Genomic DNA, 18,429 nt, shown 5'->3' on the forward strand with positions numbered 1-18,429 from the left:
TTTAAATGAGAAATTAATACTTAATAGATGGATTTGCTAGGTAATCAGAGCCTATGCCCTATAAAGCCTATTTAAGCCACAATTACAATAAGGAAGTTTTCTGATAATCGGCCTTAAGATAATTGCTTTTTACATCACCTCATTCTTTCAAATTAATGTCTTTATTTCTGTGAGCATTTGGAGTTATATCTGTTAGCATCATTTGCATAGACATAATTATTTAGATAACAATGAAAGTTTTCTGGTTTACTTACTCCTGTATTATGAGTTGCCTTATAAGGTTTGCACAATAGCAAGTAGTGTGTTGAGTACAGGGAGATACTGCAGAGGAGACACAGCTACCTCCTGTTCCCACAGCAGGGTAATAGCTATCAATGATCCCCTCCTTGAAAGTAAGAATTGAGTATGTGTCTTGACAATTAAGAATACCAGAAAGATCAATAATACATGTTTTCTAGTAGTCACTTTTCTACTATCCTTTACAGTGGGGAAATCAAGGAAAATGTTTTAATAATTTTGAATTCTGTTTGCACAGAAAAACAGCTGTGGAGAAAAATGTGAAATGTTTTCCTGACAATAAGTTTTCTGTAGCCTACACAGCAGTAAAAGATAATTTAATTGTGCAATACTTTCTAGGAAATCTGTCTTTCAAGCCTTCTGCCAGGTACGGTGGGTTGTGATTTGATTTTTTTTTTTTTTAAATAGCTGGAATTTGTATCATCCTGTAAACACAAATGGAATTCAGATTGAATCACTTTCTTGTACAAGTTAGCTATCCCACGTTTTTCTTTAGAAAATTCTCAGGCACCAGAATGCAGAGTACACCTCACTTCTTGTACCATGACCTGCTGGTTGTACGAGTGAGAGGGTGGGTCATTAACTTTTTCTCATGTTTTTAATGTAAACTAAAACCTATTTTTTGTTTTAAATGCCTCTCAGGGTTTTTTTTTGGACCTCTTTTATTTGTGACTCTGTATGGAGGTCTTTCACATAGCAGCAACACTGAGGTTTTGTTTACGGTGGTGCAGGAAGGTCTGGAGTCTTAGTGACACAGAGGAGAGAAGCTAAATTTCAGGGGTAAAATATATGGATTTTAATTAAAACACAGTGTAGAAAGCTACTAACTTTGCTTTGTAGATTTGACTCTGAATCATACTCCAAATTGAACTTGGAACATACACTTTTTTGAGTTTGGACTTACATGAGTGGAAAATGGACTATTTGCTTTCTTCCCATTTGCATCTCTATTATTTGCAAATGGAGACCACAGACCTCAGAAAATGTAGACTAAAGATAATAATTGATTGCTTTGTATAACCTTTTTAGCATTACTGGATCTCCTGCTAGTTTCTTGTTTGCTGTGTGTTTTTGTTGTATCTGTCAGGGTCCTTAACAGATCTTCTGAAGATGTAATGCTATTGTACAGAAGTCTATTATAATAATTTGTCTCCTCACTGTTGCTATAATTACTCTAAATTGTGTTCCACAACAGGCAGGAGGGACATTAGGTTTACAAAAAGAAATACTGTGTACCATTTTCTATTGCTCACACAAAACCCTTGTTTTTCTTGCCTTTGCTGCTGATTAGCTGCCTTGTATTTAACTTTCAGGTGTTTAGAGGTTGCCACAGAAAAAACTTCTTTCTCTGGCACTCTCACAGTATTGTTGCAAAAGTACTTTTCCATTCACTATACAATTTGTGTAAGAACAATACCAGTGATATTGGAGAGAATACTGGTATTCCGAGTTTGCATATGCAGAATTACCAGTTATGTGAGATTCAGTTATAAATATGAAAATTTAAAAAGGCTGTGGGACTATGTAATTTGCAATAAATATTTTTAAATTATTGACTTTATATTAAGATGGAGAAAATTTTATGATGTTCCTGTGTCACAGATTCATTGGTATTGTTAGTTTTCAGGTAGTAACTTTAGATTGGGATTTTGATAGCCATCTGAGGAGGCTTAAATTAGCTCTTCCACCCACTTTACCAGCATTTTATGCAACAAAAATATCTTTTCACTGACATAGTTTTCTAGGAGAAATAATATAACCAATAAAACTGTTGAAATGTCACTCTACCAGCATACCTACCATAGCAAAAGTTGCTGCATTCTACAGAATTCAACTACTCACAGTGGTCATTTTAGAATAATAATATCCTGAAAATGTAGTTTTAAATATATTTTAAAGATTCATTTAGAAATAGCACCTTTGAGAATTAATCTAGATTTTTCTAAATCAGAATTCAAAAAGCATTGGAAATATTTGAATTGTCGACATTCAATAGCTGACTTCTCTTTAGAGTATGTCCAAATGATCTGATTCATTTAATTAAAGGCTATGTTAATAACTACACTTGGAAATTTGATTGATTAGAGAAAACAATCCCAGTAGGTTCAGTTATGCTCAGGTTAATTGAAGAGCTAAGCTCAGGAAGGAAAGATTTACAGAAGGCTGTATGCAGGCACTTTTCTCCTCTCCTGGTGAGAAGAATCTGTCACTTTTACATGTCTTTTATAGCACAAGTTCAAAACTTGACAGCAATAACCTTCGAACTGTATCTGCATGAATCATACGTTATGACTGCAATGAAAGACAATCTCGTGTGAGATTCTTTTGGTTACGTTTCAAAGATTTATTCAAACTTACGAGGTTTTCTAAGAACGGGTTATAAAAGTTTTTTTTTCCCAGGGTATGATTCAGAAAAGCCCACAGGTTTAAGCATACAACTGTAAGGCTGTGACTGGACCTGTGTACACAAATGAAATTTTTAAATACTGTTTACAACAGTTATATTCTTACGAACTTTACTAAAGAATGACTTCTAAGAGGTAATTAAAGAGAAGTATTTTTCATCAGTTAATGAAGTCTTCTGCTTCAAACTGGCAGTAGATTGATGCCTGAGGTTTCTTCTTTATGTCAATAGAGTACCCCCAAAGTGTTACAGAATAAATATGGTAGAAGAATACATTTAAAAGTTACATGGTGGGTATTTTCTTCGTAAGCTTCCTAATGAAGATCCTTGTCTCTCTGTTAATTAAGAGATATTTGCAGTTGTCCAAGAAGTCCTGCAAGACTTTAAGGTGGCTAAACAGGCTTTGTCACCTCTCATCAAACATATCATCATCATGATGTATCTAAACTAACATTTCTTGAAACAGCATTACTAGGGGGAAACAAAGTTCAAGGATCCTTCAAATCACTCTTTTTCTCTTCATGTGCAAGGAATTTAGAGTGATGCTTATTGTCATGAATAAGAAATATTCTTAGAATCTAAGCTGGCAGAATCTCCAAAGCCCACACTGTAAACATTTCATTTCTACAGTGACAGCTAAGTGAAGATGCCTTGCTCATTATCCATAAAGAATATGGCACAGATGAGCTCAGAATGTAGATTAGTAAGGAAATGAAGAAAATATAACTAATTTTTCATGCAGAAATGTGTTATTTTTTTCGTGCTGAAAGATTCATGGAAAATTAATTAGTAGAAATCTAGCAAATGTGTCGGTAATACTGTAAAAATACTTTTCAGCACCAAAGGAAATATGAGAGCCTGGAATCATTGAGGTTAAATGGAAAATGTGAGGAACAAATAGGTCCTTAATAATAGCTGTTCATTATAGGATTTTTAAATAAATGAAAGAAATTAGGAGAATTGTAAAAGAAAGATATGTAGTTCACTGAGCTGGGGTATGAAATGGATTAACTGTGTGTTAAACTTCACTAGAGCTTCTGAAAATTTGTTAGCATTTTTAAAATTGTTTTTTAAAGAGAAAAGTAAGTTGCATGCAGTGCATCTTTGTGAGCCTTGACACAGTTAAATATCTGTGTGCGCTTACGAAACTACAATCATTTAAATGACAGATTTAATATTCTTGAAAGATGAGAGATTTACTGCAGTGCAGAGAGCAGCCCATTTGTTTACTAGTAGGTGAGCTGAGGCAGCTGTGATTTAAGTTTCCCAAAACAGTAAGAGGCTGGTTGGTATTTCTGGAGTAGTATCCATTATTTACATTGCTAGGCTGTGAGGATATTTGCAGCAATGTCACACTAACCTCCATGAATTCTTGATTGAGAAATAAAAAATTAACAATATGGACTGATGGGAACACTGGCATATAGAGACAAGTCATTTCAAAGCAGTGTAAGAAGGCTGTCAGGAACACAAATACACACGAACAAAACTCTCAGAGTAACGTTTAATGTTGTAGGATTTCCACAGAAGATTAATTCCATGCAACTCCCTGCCCTTCATATCTACCTGCAGGACTAAGACTTGAGAGTCTTGCCATTTTCTTGGGTTTCTGGAGTTGCTAGGTTACCTGAACTTCCCTCAGCCATGGAAATGAGGTTCAGATTAACAGTTGAGCTTCAAGTTACCTCTACTAGGTAACATCCATTTGCCTTTTTTACCTAGCAGCTGCTCTTCTCCTGTGCTGGCCCCCAGCCTTTTAGTGAGACATCCATTTACCTGAGCCTGACTATGGGTATGGGGTCCTGAGCAAATTGGCAGAAATGGGCATCCACAGCTCTGCAAGGATAATGAAGGGCCTGGAATCAGGGATGTAAAATAACAGGTGATAGCCTCATTTTATTATACTGGGAATAATGATGATGATGATTCAGAAGAACAAAAGTGAAAAACAGAGCTCTTGTGTGGTTTGTTTCTTAGTAGCAGCCAAAGAATTGCCTGTGATGTGCCAAGGCTTGTACTAAACTTTACCACCATTTCCTAAACTACTTCCTTTAGTCCAGTGAATGCAGCCTTATGTGCTTTGACACATGTTTTGATTTAATTTTTTGTTTACTTTGGAAACATCAGCTAACTTGGCCATCATCTAAACAAGTCAACTCCCTTATAATTAAATAAATATCAGAAGAAATAATTGAGCCAACAGTATGTATACGCACAAGTTATGTTATGTATATACCTATGCACATATGTATAGACATTTTATATTGTATATACATATATATATACTTTATACTTTATGTATATACATTGTATATGACAAGGTATATACAATATAACTTTCCAAGGGCCAAGCACACCCTTCTTTCTGGGTCAGCGTGCACTTAGATACACTCCTATGTGGTCCTGGATGCAGTTTGGCTGTAGTTTGGCGTGTTCTTTGTTGCTTCAGTGATGCTTTTGTTTTCTTTTTAATATGGTAACTTACTATAAAGATCTCCTTTAAGGGAAGTGGGAAACTGAATGTATATTTGTTTTATACTGATGTGACTTCTCTTTCCTTTCCACAGAATTTGTTGTGGGGTTTGGTTTGGTCTTTTTTGTGGGTTTGGGGGGGGGGATTTTTTTTTTTTTTATTTTTTTTCTGGGTTATCATCTTAAACTAATGAAGCCCTGTAATGTTCCCTTGCTTTGAATACATGGAAAGACCTGATTCAAGGTTCACAGGCAGGAGAGCTTTCATCTACTTTTAAAGAGTCGTAGATTGAGGTCAGCATACAGGTTCAAGCAGAGCTGGCTTAAGCAAGTAAGCAAATGGTCTTCATTTGTCTGCTAGAATTTGGTTTATACAGTAATACAGGTACATTTTGAAAAGTGGAAATGGAAACTGAGGAGGAAGGAAGTCACTTTTGGTACTGGTACCCCTGCAGAAACCTTGCTTTTTTTAACTTTGTCAAAATGAAAAAATGATTGTTGGAAGAAGCTATTCCATGATCCTTGGTTTTCTCTGGGTAAAACAGAACCAGACGCCATTGAACACTGCCTTTCCAATCTGCAAGAGCTTTTCAACAAGGCCTGACCTTAGTGTTAGAGCCACTTTAAAGTACTGAAGGTTCTGATCAATGGTGTTTAAGAGGTACATTGTGATTGAAAAGCTTTCACATGGACTTCTTAAGGTTTTTAATCATTTGCTGTACATAAATCCTGGAGTAGAGAGCTTAAAGATTTACTTTTCTTTTGTACGCAGGGAAGATTCCAAAAGACATATTTCTGCAGGACCCCTGATGGACACCCCTCGTTAGTGGATTTTATTATACTATTTAGATTTAAATTCTGAAATGTACAGGTTATTATGTAACCTGCCTTTTAACCATACTTTTAAAGTCAGAGGATTATCTCATCAAGAGAAAACATGTTGCTTATTAAAATTTTTTACTTCTTAATGAAGGCTTTCAATAGTGTCCATATTTAAAGTATTCTATATAGTTAATTGAGCTGTTTTCTTACTGCCCCAGGAAATTATAAGCATCTCTTGCTGTGATCCTTAATTCCAAGGACTGAATTTTAATATCCGTAAATTTTAAGAATTCTTATAACTGCTGTGTCAGTGAGCTCTGGATAATGGTCAGAAGTGACAGAGGAGGCTGTGAAGTTAGCTTGTATGCCACCACTGATAGTATAACTGAGCTAAGGGAGCCTTTATGGGTGAAATTTCAAATCCATTGACTGTCACAGTTCACAGAAAAGAAAGCATGTCAGTATTAAACATACAGCCGAGAGGTATAAACCTACTAATGATGAGAAATTCTGAGTAAAGGATTTTAAACAGCTTTACATATACTGAAGGTACAGCTCTTATTTTGTATGCCTGTAAGTACTGAATAAACAACAGCTGTAGCTGAGAATCAGATGAGAATTTCTCTTAGGAAATGCTTATGCTAAGAGGTTTTTTACAGCCCTGTCACAGTTTAAATGGACTTTCAAGCTGTGCTGCTGTTAAGTCCCCTGTTTGGGGCCAGAATGATGGGAGAATTGCTATCCATTTCCTGGTGACAGTGACTGTCTTTTTCTCTGACGTTAGATATTTAAAAGTGTTACTCAAAATTCTGAAATTTCTGACACATGGACGTGCAGTTCTCTGTTGCTGACTCTTAGGGCACAGAGGCCTTTTATAGAATTCATTTCCTAGTAATATCCTTCAAATATAATAGAACTAGTTGAAAGAAAGTACTTTAAGTAGTTAAAACTTAACCAGCATTGACCAAGAACCTTAGCCTTCCCTGTGAAGTAAAGTGCCTATGTATTGTTTTATCCTGGTGAAATACCTCAATGCTTTCATCATACTGATCTGCCCCCAGTGCTTTTTTTTTGTTTGGTTGGTTTTTGGTTTTTGTATGCACTTACAAATGCATTGTTGCTACGAGGTTATTAAGAAGAAAGTTTTTATTTCGGTTTAGTGTTCATGTCTTTGCTTTAGGCCATGCACATTTTTACTATAGAAGTCCATAATGTCAGTTGCAAAATTTAGATTCTCTCCAGAGAGCTCCAGAATCAGGCATACCAGGTGAATTGTTCTCTCCACAAAGGAAACCCTCTTCCTCAGAACAGCTTGAGAGAAGCCTCTGTTTTGTAGCATATCCCAAAGATCACCATGAGCAGGCTCCAGTGGACTAGGTAGGAAATGTTGCCTTGCTAAGAATATCCTGAGAGTAACTGACTTTTTTGTTTAAAGGGAAGCTTAGATCAAGGACCTCAGCAGTCTGGGACCACCATGATATGACATAAGGTGTAGAGAGGAGGAAAGAAATTTGTCTTAAAGAAGACTTGAACAACAGGGATTTAATGGGTCAAAATGTTTTATATTTTACCTTTGTACATCAACTCACACCAGCCTTCATTTCTCTCAGTCAGCAAGCCCTACTGCCTTCTCTGCTGACTGTCTTTGGAAGTATTTATGACTTACTCCTATGCAGAGTTTACCACAGTAATCTCATATCAGTTTAACAGAGCCCTGGATAACCACAGCCAGCTCTGAGTCCTCCCAGAAAAAAAGATGGAAAAATACTTGATTATTTCTGCCTTTGTGTAACAGAGCAACATGAACTGGAGATATACTCAAGCTGTGAATGTCAGGAATAAATAGGCAGCTTACAAATGGCATTGAAAGTAGTCTATACTGCTGAGAGGAAAAAGGATTTTGTTTCTTATTGTTCTGCTCTCTTTGGGTTGATTTAAAAAAGAGTAGTGTGTTTTGATGAGGATGATACAGAGTAATGGCGTTTGAAAGTGCAGTAGCTCTTTTCTTTAAATGTTTGTGTTTTAGACTGAATTGATTAGACTGATCTTTTTTGTTGGGCTAGTATTGCCTCATCTTGTACAATGACAACCAGGAGTAGCTCTGGCTTGGTGCAGCATGGGAAGGTGACACTAATATGTTAACATCTGCTCACTACAGCAGAGGTACCACGACCTTGGTGTATCATCATTAATTTCCCCAAAACAAACCATCCAGAACTATTGCTAGTAGAAACAATTCGAAGAGCATCAGCATATAGTCAAACTTATTTAGTCGTTGACATTGATAGAAGGGTTATTGCTTTTCTGGCTGAAGCCCATCATGACCACAGTGGCAGGGCCCTTGTTTTACCCATGTGCTGCAGGAGTGTTCAGCCCACTGGGGATACTGAGGCTTGCCCCTTGGTGGAAATGAGCATCCAGACTTTAGAAATCCTTGGCTGGCTTCACAGGCTGCCTTTTTAATCAGAATACATGCAGGCCTTGACAAGGAACTTTGTCTTAGTTTCTGTGCTTCACAGCCTCGAAGCACAACTATATGAATTAGGTAGAAGGCTACACCTGCCCCTGGAATATGGATGTTTATGTATGTACGGGGCCAGTTCTTTAACTGTTGGAAATGGGGCGAATTTCTGTCATTGGAGGGTCTGGCCCGAGTACTTTGTGCCGCTTCCATTGTCCTCCCTCAAGAGGACAATTTTCAGGACGTTTTGTCCTCCCTCAAAACTACAAATGTCTTGCAGACGATCCACTTCAAACTATTAAATTGCACTGATACGGCTGCTGTTGGCCCCGAGGGCGCTGTGCTCATGGCAGGGTTGCCGGCAGGTGCCGCTGGTGGGGTCTGTGGAGTGCTGAGGCACCTCACACTGCTCCCAGCATGCAGTAGTGGTGTCTCCTTCTTGTGTCACTTCTGCATTGTCTCTGCACAACCCATGTTTCCAAACGCATTATTCTTGCAGGGTACACGGCAAAGCTCACAGAAACAAAAGGTGACAGGATGTTCCATCAAGTGCTTCTCTAGGATGCTTTACCAGGTGCCCAAAGAGGCCTTGGGGCTGAGGAGGCAAGGGCACATGGAGGGACTGGAATTCATTAAACTCCTGAACTCCTGAAAGCTTCCAGAGTTGTGGTCTTCTTTGGAGCCACCAGCCACAGTTAGCTGTTAATGGAGTTGCTGGGTTAAGTTCATTGTGATGTTTGACCTGCTGTGTTGTGTAGAAGCCTGGCAATGTGTGAAAGCCTCGCTGTCAGAGAGGAGCAATGGTGCTGCAGTTGTAGGGGCTAATGATTCTGCTGACCTCATGTCCTCATCCAGCTGCTTTCTATTACTGTCGCTTAACTGGGACATGGTAGGCTCAGGGGACTGACTTTAGATAATGAGGGAGCTGTGCATTTATGGCAGCTACCGCAGGACAAGGGAGCTAAATCCAGCTCATTTTAACTTCATCATCTATTTTTATATTATTCTGCCATAATGTGGACATTCAAAAAAAAAAATTGGGCTTATTGCTCTGAGGTGAAATGAATAGTGCTGGTAGTACTGCTGGGCTGTGGGGAGGCAGGGGTGGTAAGTGATCTGTGCAGTAGCCAGCTTTGTTATTGTCGTCTTGCCTCAGTACTCTATAGACTTACAAAAGTATTGACACCTGAAAAAAAAAAACAGGATCATTATGTTGATATTTATATTCTATTTATTTCTTTCTTGCTAAGTTAAGAAAGTAAGCATGGAGCAATAATGTAATTTTTACCAGAATCCGTGTAAAGCTGTAGTGGCTCAACAGTTTACTTGAAAATGCTTTGTTTACTTTGATTTTCAGATGTAATTATTGCAGTTATGCTCAGGATTTTTCATAAACTGCTACTATCTAAGAAATACAACCCTTGCTTTGGCTAACTTAGGAAATTGCAAATATTAGCAGAGGTTATAATGCAGCAGTATATGTGGATTTGTTGTTGAAGGTATGGGTAAAGTAGACTTAGGTTTACTTTTAAAATTATGGTTAACAAAGTCCATAATTTTTACTACATACAAAAACTTGTTACTTTAATGGGCTACTTATGCACTGACACTTTCTCTCATTATCTCATTATAAGAGTAATGGGATTTATTCCCAGCACAAAAGAGGAATTGTTCGACAAGTTCTATCCACTGCAGGTTTCTTTGTAAAAGCAAGTTCAAAGTTCAAAGAGAAAACCATGTTATTTTCAAACTACTTTCTAACAGATACACAATATATAGCGTGTTTCAGGAAGAACATTCTATACATTAAAACAAATGTTTGGGAGCTTGTTTTCTGCTTATTTACTTGGCAGAATTTACTCAGATTACCCCTCAGAAGTCTTAAATAAAAGAGACATTATCACTGAGACTTTGTACATGAAGTCAACTATCCATGATAACTAGTCAACATATTTGCATACTGATTTAGCATATTTAGCATATCTAGCATATTTAATTGAAAGATCATAGCAGCCAGTATTATCTGAGCATCACAAATACTACTGTGAAGTAAAAGGCAGATACATTTTTCACTACCTGCTAAAATCATTGCCTGTTTACTTAATGAGTTTCCATAAATTTGGAGTAATCTAATGCTGTTGTCCATAGCAGTAAGTAAAAGGAACAAAATTTAATTGAAGATATGAATCTATGAAATATGGGTCTTGATTCCACCTGTTCTCCATTCAGCGTATTCCACCCGTGTAAGTCTTTAATATATTGGATATTTTTTATGGGAAGTTATGTGTGCCAGCCATAGATAGAACATTATGTTTAGCATTTTGGAAGACCCAGAGAGCTGACCCTGCACAAAATTCAAGTAACTTCACAAATGTGCTTTCAAGAGCAAGTGATGAAGAGGAGCATTTTGCCCACACAGCTTCTCTTGCACTGAGGACTTTGGTAGTTTGAAGTCAAGTGAGTTCTCTGCCCAGTTTGGTATAAAACTTTGTAACTGCTTATTCAAGAAGAATAATTACATGGGTAAGGAGAGAGCATGGAGTCCCACAAAAAATGACCCTGGGCAGGAGGAGAATGAAATAGCTATTTGCTGCAGCGGAGATACTTTACTATAGTGTAAAATGTTTGTGGGACTGTGGTCTGGAAGACAGCACTGTCATGGATTGACTGGCTTCCATGCTCAGCAGTTCACTTCAACAACAATCCCAGCTGTGGGTAAAACCTGAGGACACTAACGGACCTTAATTGCTCTGAGTAGCCTCACTTGAGTTTGAGTTTTATGCACTTTGTCTATGCATGTATATTTCATTATCAGGCTTAATCTACATATGACTTTTTAAAAAAACTTCAGCTTTTAAAAATGTAGTAGTTTATTTTCATTCTCAGATGGCAATAATCCATTTGAGACTGTATGAAGGTTCCTTTTCTAGATAGAGTCTCAATTTAGCAAGCTCGCTTACTATTGTGAAGCGAGGAGTTGGTATAAACAGACCTCCAAAAGCCTTCACGGCCAGTTTAAACAAAAATAGTCCAAGATTTTAATTAAAAAAAATATAGTGTTTTAGTTAAAAGCTGTATCAGAGCCATAATAAGTATAATATTAATAACACAAATGAAAAACAACCTACATGAGTTAACATTCTTGGATCAAGTCCCACCTTCCTAATACTCAGCCACTTTTTTGACCGTTAAGGATTAGGTTTATAACTGAAAGTGCGGGCTTTCATGGTAGCCTAACAAATGTGGATATAAAAGTGAATTTTAATTTGCTTTCCAGCATTGCTTTTAGAAAGCAAGGAGAATCACAGAATGGTTTGGGTTGGAAAGGATCTTAATATCATCCAGTTCTACCCCACCCTGCCATAGGCAGGGGTGTTTCACCCTAGACCACATCACCCAAGACTCTGTCCAACCAGGCCATGAATACTGCCAGGGATGGAGCATTTGCCACTTCTCTGGGCAGCCTGTTCCAGTGCCTCACCAGCCTCACAGTAAAGAACTTCCTTATATCTAAGCTGAACTTCCCCTGTTTCAGTTTAAACTTATTATTCTTTGTCCTGTCACTACAGCCCCTGTTGAAGAGTCCCTCCCCAGCATCCTTGTAGACTTCCTTCAGATACTGGGAGGCTGCTATGAGGTCTCCATGCAGCCTTCTCTTCTCCAGGCTGAATAGCCCCAGCTTCCTCAGCCTGTCTTCATACAGGAGGTGCTCCAGCCCCGGATCATCCTCATGGCCCTCCTCTGGACTTCAACAGCTCCATACCCTTCTTATATAATATCTTTATTATGTAATGGAAACTAATGAATCCACTGTCTTAGCAAGAAGGTGATATCTCTTGCATGCATATTTTTGTATGCTTATGAAGGAGATATTTAAATGTGTTAAAGAAATAACTTAGATTTACAGCTCTATTTATCATGATAAAATCACTGAATTTGGCTAAATACATTAGAATTATTAGAATTTCACATTTCATAGGTATTGTGCTTTAGGAAGTAAAGTATGACAATGCAGGTTTGCTTTTTTTAAAAAAAAATTATACTAATAGTCAGATACATTGTGAAATTAATAATAGGGGAGACTGGTTGGTTGGGTTTTTTCTTAATTATTTTCCTGTTCCACTGCTGCTGTTTATCACAGTGAACCATTGATACTGCAGATAATTGTTCACATAATGGAGTGCCAAGGTGGTTAAGCACACTCAGCATAAGGCCCGTTTCTTCACACACCTCTCACAAAATAGCTCCAACAGCTCGAATTCTGTTCAGTGGCATGGATTGTGAATCACAATCAGAAATATGTTCCGAATCCTGAGGAGCTCGACTAGGGACTGTACCAGGCAAATGAAAAAGGGGAAGAATCAATGGGCAATCAGTCTTACACCTGTCCCACTCACAGGCAAATCCAGAAATTAATAAAAGGTTATAGCACAGTGTAATTTTTAAAACTGCCTAAGCTCAGTGAGACAAACCTTTAAAAGTAATATTTCACGTTAGTTCTGATAAATGCAAAGCCATTCACAAAACCATGTCAAATTTCTGCCCTTGATCTCCTTTTCAGTCCAAATCTCATTTAGTTGTCTTGTAGGTGTGTTTACTGTGGTAGTTTCAGGACTGCTTAAGCAGGGGAGGTACTGGCTAACAGTGAGGAGTGGGTGACACAGCAGATTTGGTTGTTGGTCATGTATTTTATGTCTAAGAAATGAAACACTCTCTCTAAAAAGAAACACAACTTGACTGTCTCCTACTTTCCTAACTCCGATGGCAGAGTTTGAATGAAACATGACCTGCACATTCAGCCACGTATTCCACTCATTGCTACATAAAAGTTCAGTCATACTACATGACGTGAATGGTACTCATCTTTCTCGTCTAACAGCCCTGCAAAAACCTGGGGGGTGGCTTACAGACATCAAAAGCTTTACTGTAATAAAATTACTTCTTAGAGTATCTGTCTATTGAAGAAACAGCTCTTGCGGCACTTTATTAACATTAGTGGTGGAAGAAAAAAAATAAAACCAATTCCATCCTGTCATTGACAATTCAGTCTTGCTGTCTTTTTTCTTCTAGGTTTATACACTTTTTCATTCTCAAAACCCTCTTTGCCTGAAATATATTCTAAAATATTCTAACAGAATTTCAAAAGCCCGAAGTACAGGAGATGGTTTTCTTCAGCTTATTGTAAATGTCTATTTACACCTTTTTTTAGTTTTTTTTTATTTTTTTAATCATGTTTTGGAACTAGACGGTATTCTCAGGTAAGCACAGGAAAGACGCTAAACTGAGGGGCCGTTGGTTGCACCTCTTTCAATGAGTGTTCTTCTAGCATAGCACATATGCATGCCTTATATGAGTTTGAAGCAGGATGAGCTAAACATGAGGTGATGCTGAAGGAATTCCATGCATTTAGTTTCTTGGACTAGGACTGAAGTAAACCTTTTCTCATGCCATAGAAACCTAGGAAGTTGCAAAGTTATAAAAGGTGAAAACTGTGCTTTTTTAAATGCACAACATTTATTTTGATGTGAGAAACTGAAAGATAGATTAAGAAAATATCTTCTTTAGAAAAATGCGTAACAGGAAAAGGGCTTCACATGTTGATGAGATGAGCCAAGTCAGTGAAATGGTTACTGACTTTCAGGCAAGTGATAAATGAGGATCCTGTCTCATAATGCGTCCCTTTCAATTTTTGTCCCTGCTCTTTTATCTTTGAGCTTTTACACAGGAAATTTCATATTTATTTAACACAAAAATGACATTAAATGAGCTTTCCATTTCATGTTTCAGAACTTTCTTCATTCTAGAAGATTTCCTTTATTTCTTTACAGTAACTTGTTAGCTTGAGATACATAACAAACAGCAACTATTTGGATACAGTTTTAGAATGGCACATACTGTCCTTTTAATTAACTCCGGACGTTAGGAACTACATATGCATGCACTTCAAGATAAGGCCTTTCTAAGGGCTAAAACCAGTAAACATAGTTTAAAAGACTGTTTACTGCATTATCTGGTTATCACCATATCTACATTTTTGTCAGCATTCATTCATTTCCTTATGTAGAAGGGGAGGTTCTGAATTGAGTGCAGCTTTTGTGAGTAGCAAAAAAGCCATTTTAAGGATGTTTTCTGTCAGTCATGTATAGCTTCTAGTACTAGAAAAATAAATTGCAGCTTCCCTGAGAAAGTGACATAAACCCATGGGCTTTTTATGTCACGAACGGATTATTGTGAGAAAGATAGGAAACCGTCTCCCAAGCTGTGATCTCTCTTGATGAAATTGCTGCATTCTTAACTAGTACATAAAATGTCCAGGAGACAGTAAGAGACGGTAAAAGAATGTCATGCTTCATACCAAACATTGGTAAGAACTATAAGCTGTTGCAGGTATCATGATCTACAAAGGAAGCTGCCAGCCTTGTAAAGCAAGATCTACTAATTGTGACAGGCACATTGTCTACACTCCAATTCTTGGTCTCTGCTCTTTTCCTTGGCTTGTCCCCAATCCTTCCCTTCTGTAATAATTAGCTTATTATCAAGACAGACATAATTATAGGTACTTCTTTACCCAGGATTGCCCAGGATAGGTAAATTGGTTTTGTGTCTTGGGTGACTTGGCTACAGATCATAATGGGTACTCTCTTAAGAAGCTTCATCCCTAGCCATACCTTCTTAGAGGGTTTAATTGAGTAATGATGCTATCACATACAGACAAGTTTTGGAAAAGCCTACAGCAAAGAATGACTTCCCAAATACTGTTCTTTGTCATACACTTTATATGACTCTCGTGTGTGAATTCACTGACTTATCAAACTTGGCAGAAAATACAGCTGCTGGACTAGAAGTTGAAAGTTTCAGGAACTGAGGAGGAGGATAGGGTTGAGAGGGAGTAGGAAATCAGTCATACAAGCATTAACATACGTAAACTTAAAAGTCTCTGCTAAAACTTTTAGGTAATTGTCAGATATTTGCAGACTAATAGCATTCAGCTCATTAATTTAATGAGTGTTATTTGACCTATAATATTAATGTGGTTTACTGTTTATTAATTAAACATCAGCTTGAGGAATATCATTATTTTAAATAGAAACACTCCATATCTCCATTAATAAAGTGATGAGTATGCTGTTAGAGATCATAGTCCCTCTGGTGTGAGGATCACTTCACAGAGTTTTCAGAAATCATAGAATAATGGAATGGTTTGAGTTGGAAGGGACCTTAAAGATCATCTAGTTCCAGCCACCTGTGCCCCAGGGACACCTTCCACTAGACCAGATTGCTCAAGTTGCATCCAGCCTGGGCTCATGTCTCAGTGTATGTTCATATCCCCGTGTCCAGCCTGGGCAATACAGGGCATTTTGCTCAGCTATGTAGCGTGAGCTGGTGAAGGATTTTACTAACATAACTCTGGTGCGAGTTCCTGGTAACCTGCCAGGCAGGTGTCAGCAGTACTGCATGGCTCAAAACAATGCTGCCCTCAGCAGTATGACTGTGTCAAGTTATTTGTCATTTCATTTGATAATTTTTCATTAGTATGCTTAGCATAAGAATGTGCTGATGAAATTTGATAAAAATGTAAAGCTAATTGGAAATAAAGAAGAGCGTGATCCAGGAAGAGATGAATACTCTAGCAGATTGAAATAAAAGAAGTGAATTAGTGTCAGTAATACCAAGTAAAAGGTCATCCTTCTAGGAACTAACTGAAATTCAACTGCTGAACAGGGATTTACCAGACAATAACTTTGATAAGAGAGATATGGGTGGAATGTACCCAGTGGTCCAGTTGACCACTGGATGACTATAAAGGAGCAGGAAGATAAAGCATTATAAAAGAGAAATACACTCTCTGGATATACATGTGGATTACTAAGATAGAAGAATGCTTAATTACATTGCAAGGCATTAGTGAGTCCTTGGTTGGAGTAGTCATAGTGCTTAGCTGTTTTCACATTACTTACATAGATGAAAGAGAGAGGCACCTCTGGGAGATGGTTTAGAGTGGGATTTATGAAAGCTTAAGGAGACTTCACTCCAAATGCTGGTGTTTTAAGTTAAACTAGGTTTTGGGTATATCCCCTAAAATAAATGTTTTTATTCATTTGCCAAAAAAAAAAAAAAAAAAAAAGATGTAATTAGGTTGTAGTAAATAGAGTGTAACTCTACTGAGTATATTGGTAGAAAGTCCTTCTTGTGAGAGAACACTAACAGAATAACATGTTAAGCCTAATTCTAGCAGAGAATGGATGAGATGACTTTATATAAGGTCTGTGTTGGGAAAGAAAAATACCTGCTAACCCTAAAGCGTATTGGTGAAGAGGAATAACAAAAAAAAAAAAAAAGAAAGAAAAAGGTGATAGGTTGTTTGTAAATAAATGGAATTTAAATAAGGGGAAGTTCTGCTTGTGTGAGAGAAATTCTTGAGCAGCCTTCAAAAATCCTATTAGTGACAAAAGATACACTTTTCAAATGGAGCTGAAACTTGTTGAATCAGGTTAAATTAAGTAATTGTTTGTGATTGCAGGTTCCTTGTTGTGATGTGACAGGAGTTCATTTCAATTCCCACATTCCTTTGAAATAATTTTTTGATAAATCCACAGATGTCTTCCATTGAACACCAGCTCTGCACACAAATTTTCTTTTTGTTATACAGACTGAGCTCTATTCAATTAAACTCTGTGCTCTGCTTCCCCTGCCCTCCAACTGAGTCACTGTTGGTCACTCCCTCTCCTGCTTCTAAAAGCTGGGGAAAACTGGTGATATTGTTTAAAAGTGATTGGTAGCACCAATATAAAGGAAGATCTATTCTCATGTAGACAGAATTATAGCTAGGTGTCAGTCTTAAATATGTGAGATTATAAGGGGGTTTTCAACCTGGTAAAGTCATGAGAGTATTATCACATAAAGTTCTAACAGAGTTTTGTTTCACAAATACAGTTTAACAGCCCTCATAACCTAATAACAGCTATTAATTTAATAACACTTAATGTGTGTTATTTGTCCTCTAATATTAAAGTATGTCTGTGTCTATTCAAAGTGTTGAGTTAAAGTTACTGTAATATAAATAACAATTTTATCTGTATTGCCTGAACTGAATTTTGTGCAAGTTTGCGATAGTAGTTGACTTACTTATGGTTTCGTACCTAAATCTAGAGAATTAATGATTAATTAATTCCTTGTTTGGCATAGAGAAATAGTTCTTGCTGTTCCATGGCTCATCGGGAGACAAGTATATTTGTGCTAAGCCCAGCCTTGATTGCTGTAAGTCAGAACTGGAGCAGAGCCTGACCTTTTCCTGCAGGGCTTCCTGCAGCTCCTTTCCTGCCAATACCTGCACCCAACACAGTACATCCCCAGTGAGCAGAAGCTGGCAAACCTTTCTTTGTCACGCTTTACATGGAATGTGTTCTTCAAACTCCCTGTTGCTTCTAGCACTGTGAAACTACGCTGGCTTGTTTTCAAAGCATATCATGGTAATTTTCTTGATGTGTTAGAATAGCTTCTAGTTGCATTACTCATCATTTCTGTTCAGAAACAAATTAAAAATAAGTAAAAATAGGAAAACATTTTTCCAGTTCTGTTTTGGTATGTTCCCTGAATATTACTCTACTCTTAATTTATACCTGGTTTTGCCTCTAATATGCATGACAGGTGAACAGTCAGTATGAAAGTTCTCTTCAGTTCCATTCCCTCAAGCCATAATAGCCAATTGATGTCAGTTACCCCAAAAGCAAATTAATCCCACTCCTGTTTTGTTGAATCAATACTAATGCATTTTTCCTGTAATTTTCAGGTTTTGACAACACTGGCTGCCAGCAAAGCTGAGGTAGGAAATCCTGTCTTACATGTGTGGATTGTTAAATAGCTGTCTGCAATTTTGATAGTGGGGCTTGCTTTCTTGCAATTTTGGGGTGAAAATTTAAGGGGCTTCACTGTGACACCTGCTGTTTCTAGCATTTAATGAAACAATCTCTGG

General features: G+C 37.4%; 1 protein-coding gene across 14 annotated transcripts in view; it reads left to right on the plus strand.

Moving 5' to 3' along the window:
• RBFOX1 (RNA binding fox-1 homolog 1) overlaps window positions 1–18,429 on the plus strand; it is a 1,274,017-nt gene that overhangs the window by 266,919 nt on the left and 988,669 nt on the right. For 13 of the 14 annotated variants that reach the window (XM_057406604.1, XM_057406605.1, XM_057406606.1 and 10 more), the window contains exon 2: window positions 18,247–18,279. The exons of the other annotated variant lie outside the window; for it this stretch is intronic. In XM_057406604.1, coding sequence (XP_057262587.1) covers window positions 18,247–18,279 — 33 coding nt within the window. The remainder of the gene's footprint in view (window positions 1–18,246; window positions 18,280–18,429) is intronic. 14 annotated transcript variants of the gene reach the window in all.

The sequence above is a fragment of the Pezoporus wallicus genome, unplaced genomic scaffold, assembly GCF_028554395.1.
Source record: "Pezoporus wallicus isolate ANWC-B61680 ecotype Strahan unplaced genomic scaffold, APGP_CSIRO_Pwel_v1 contig_6155, whole genome shotgun sequence".
In the NCBI taxonomy this organism is placed as follows: domain Eukaryota; kingdom Metazoa; phylum Chordata; class Aves; order Psittaciformes; family Psittacidae; genus Pezoporus; species Pezoporus wallicus.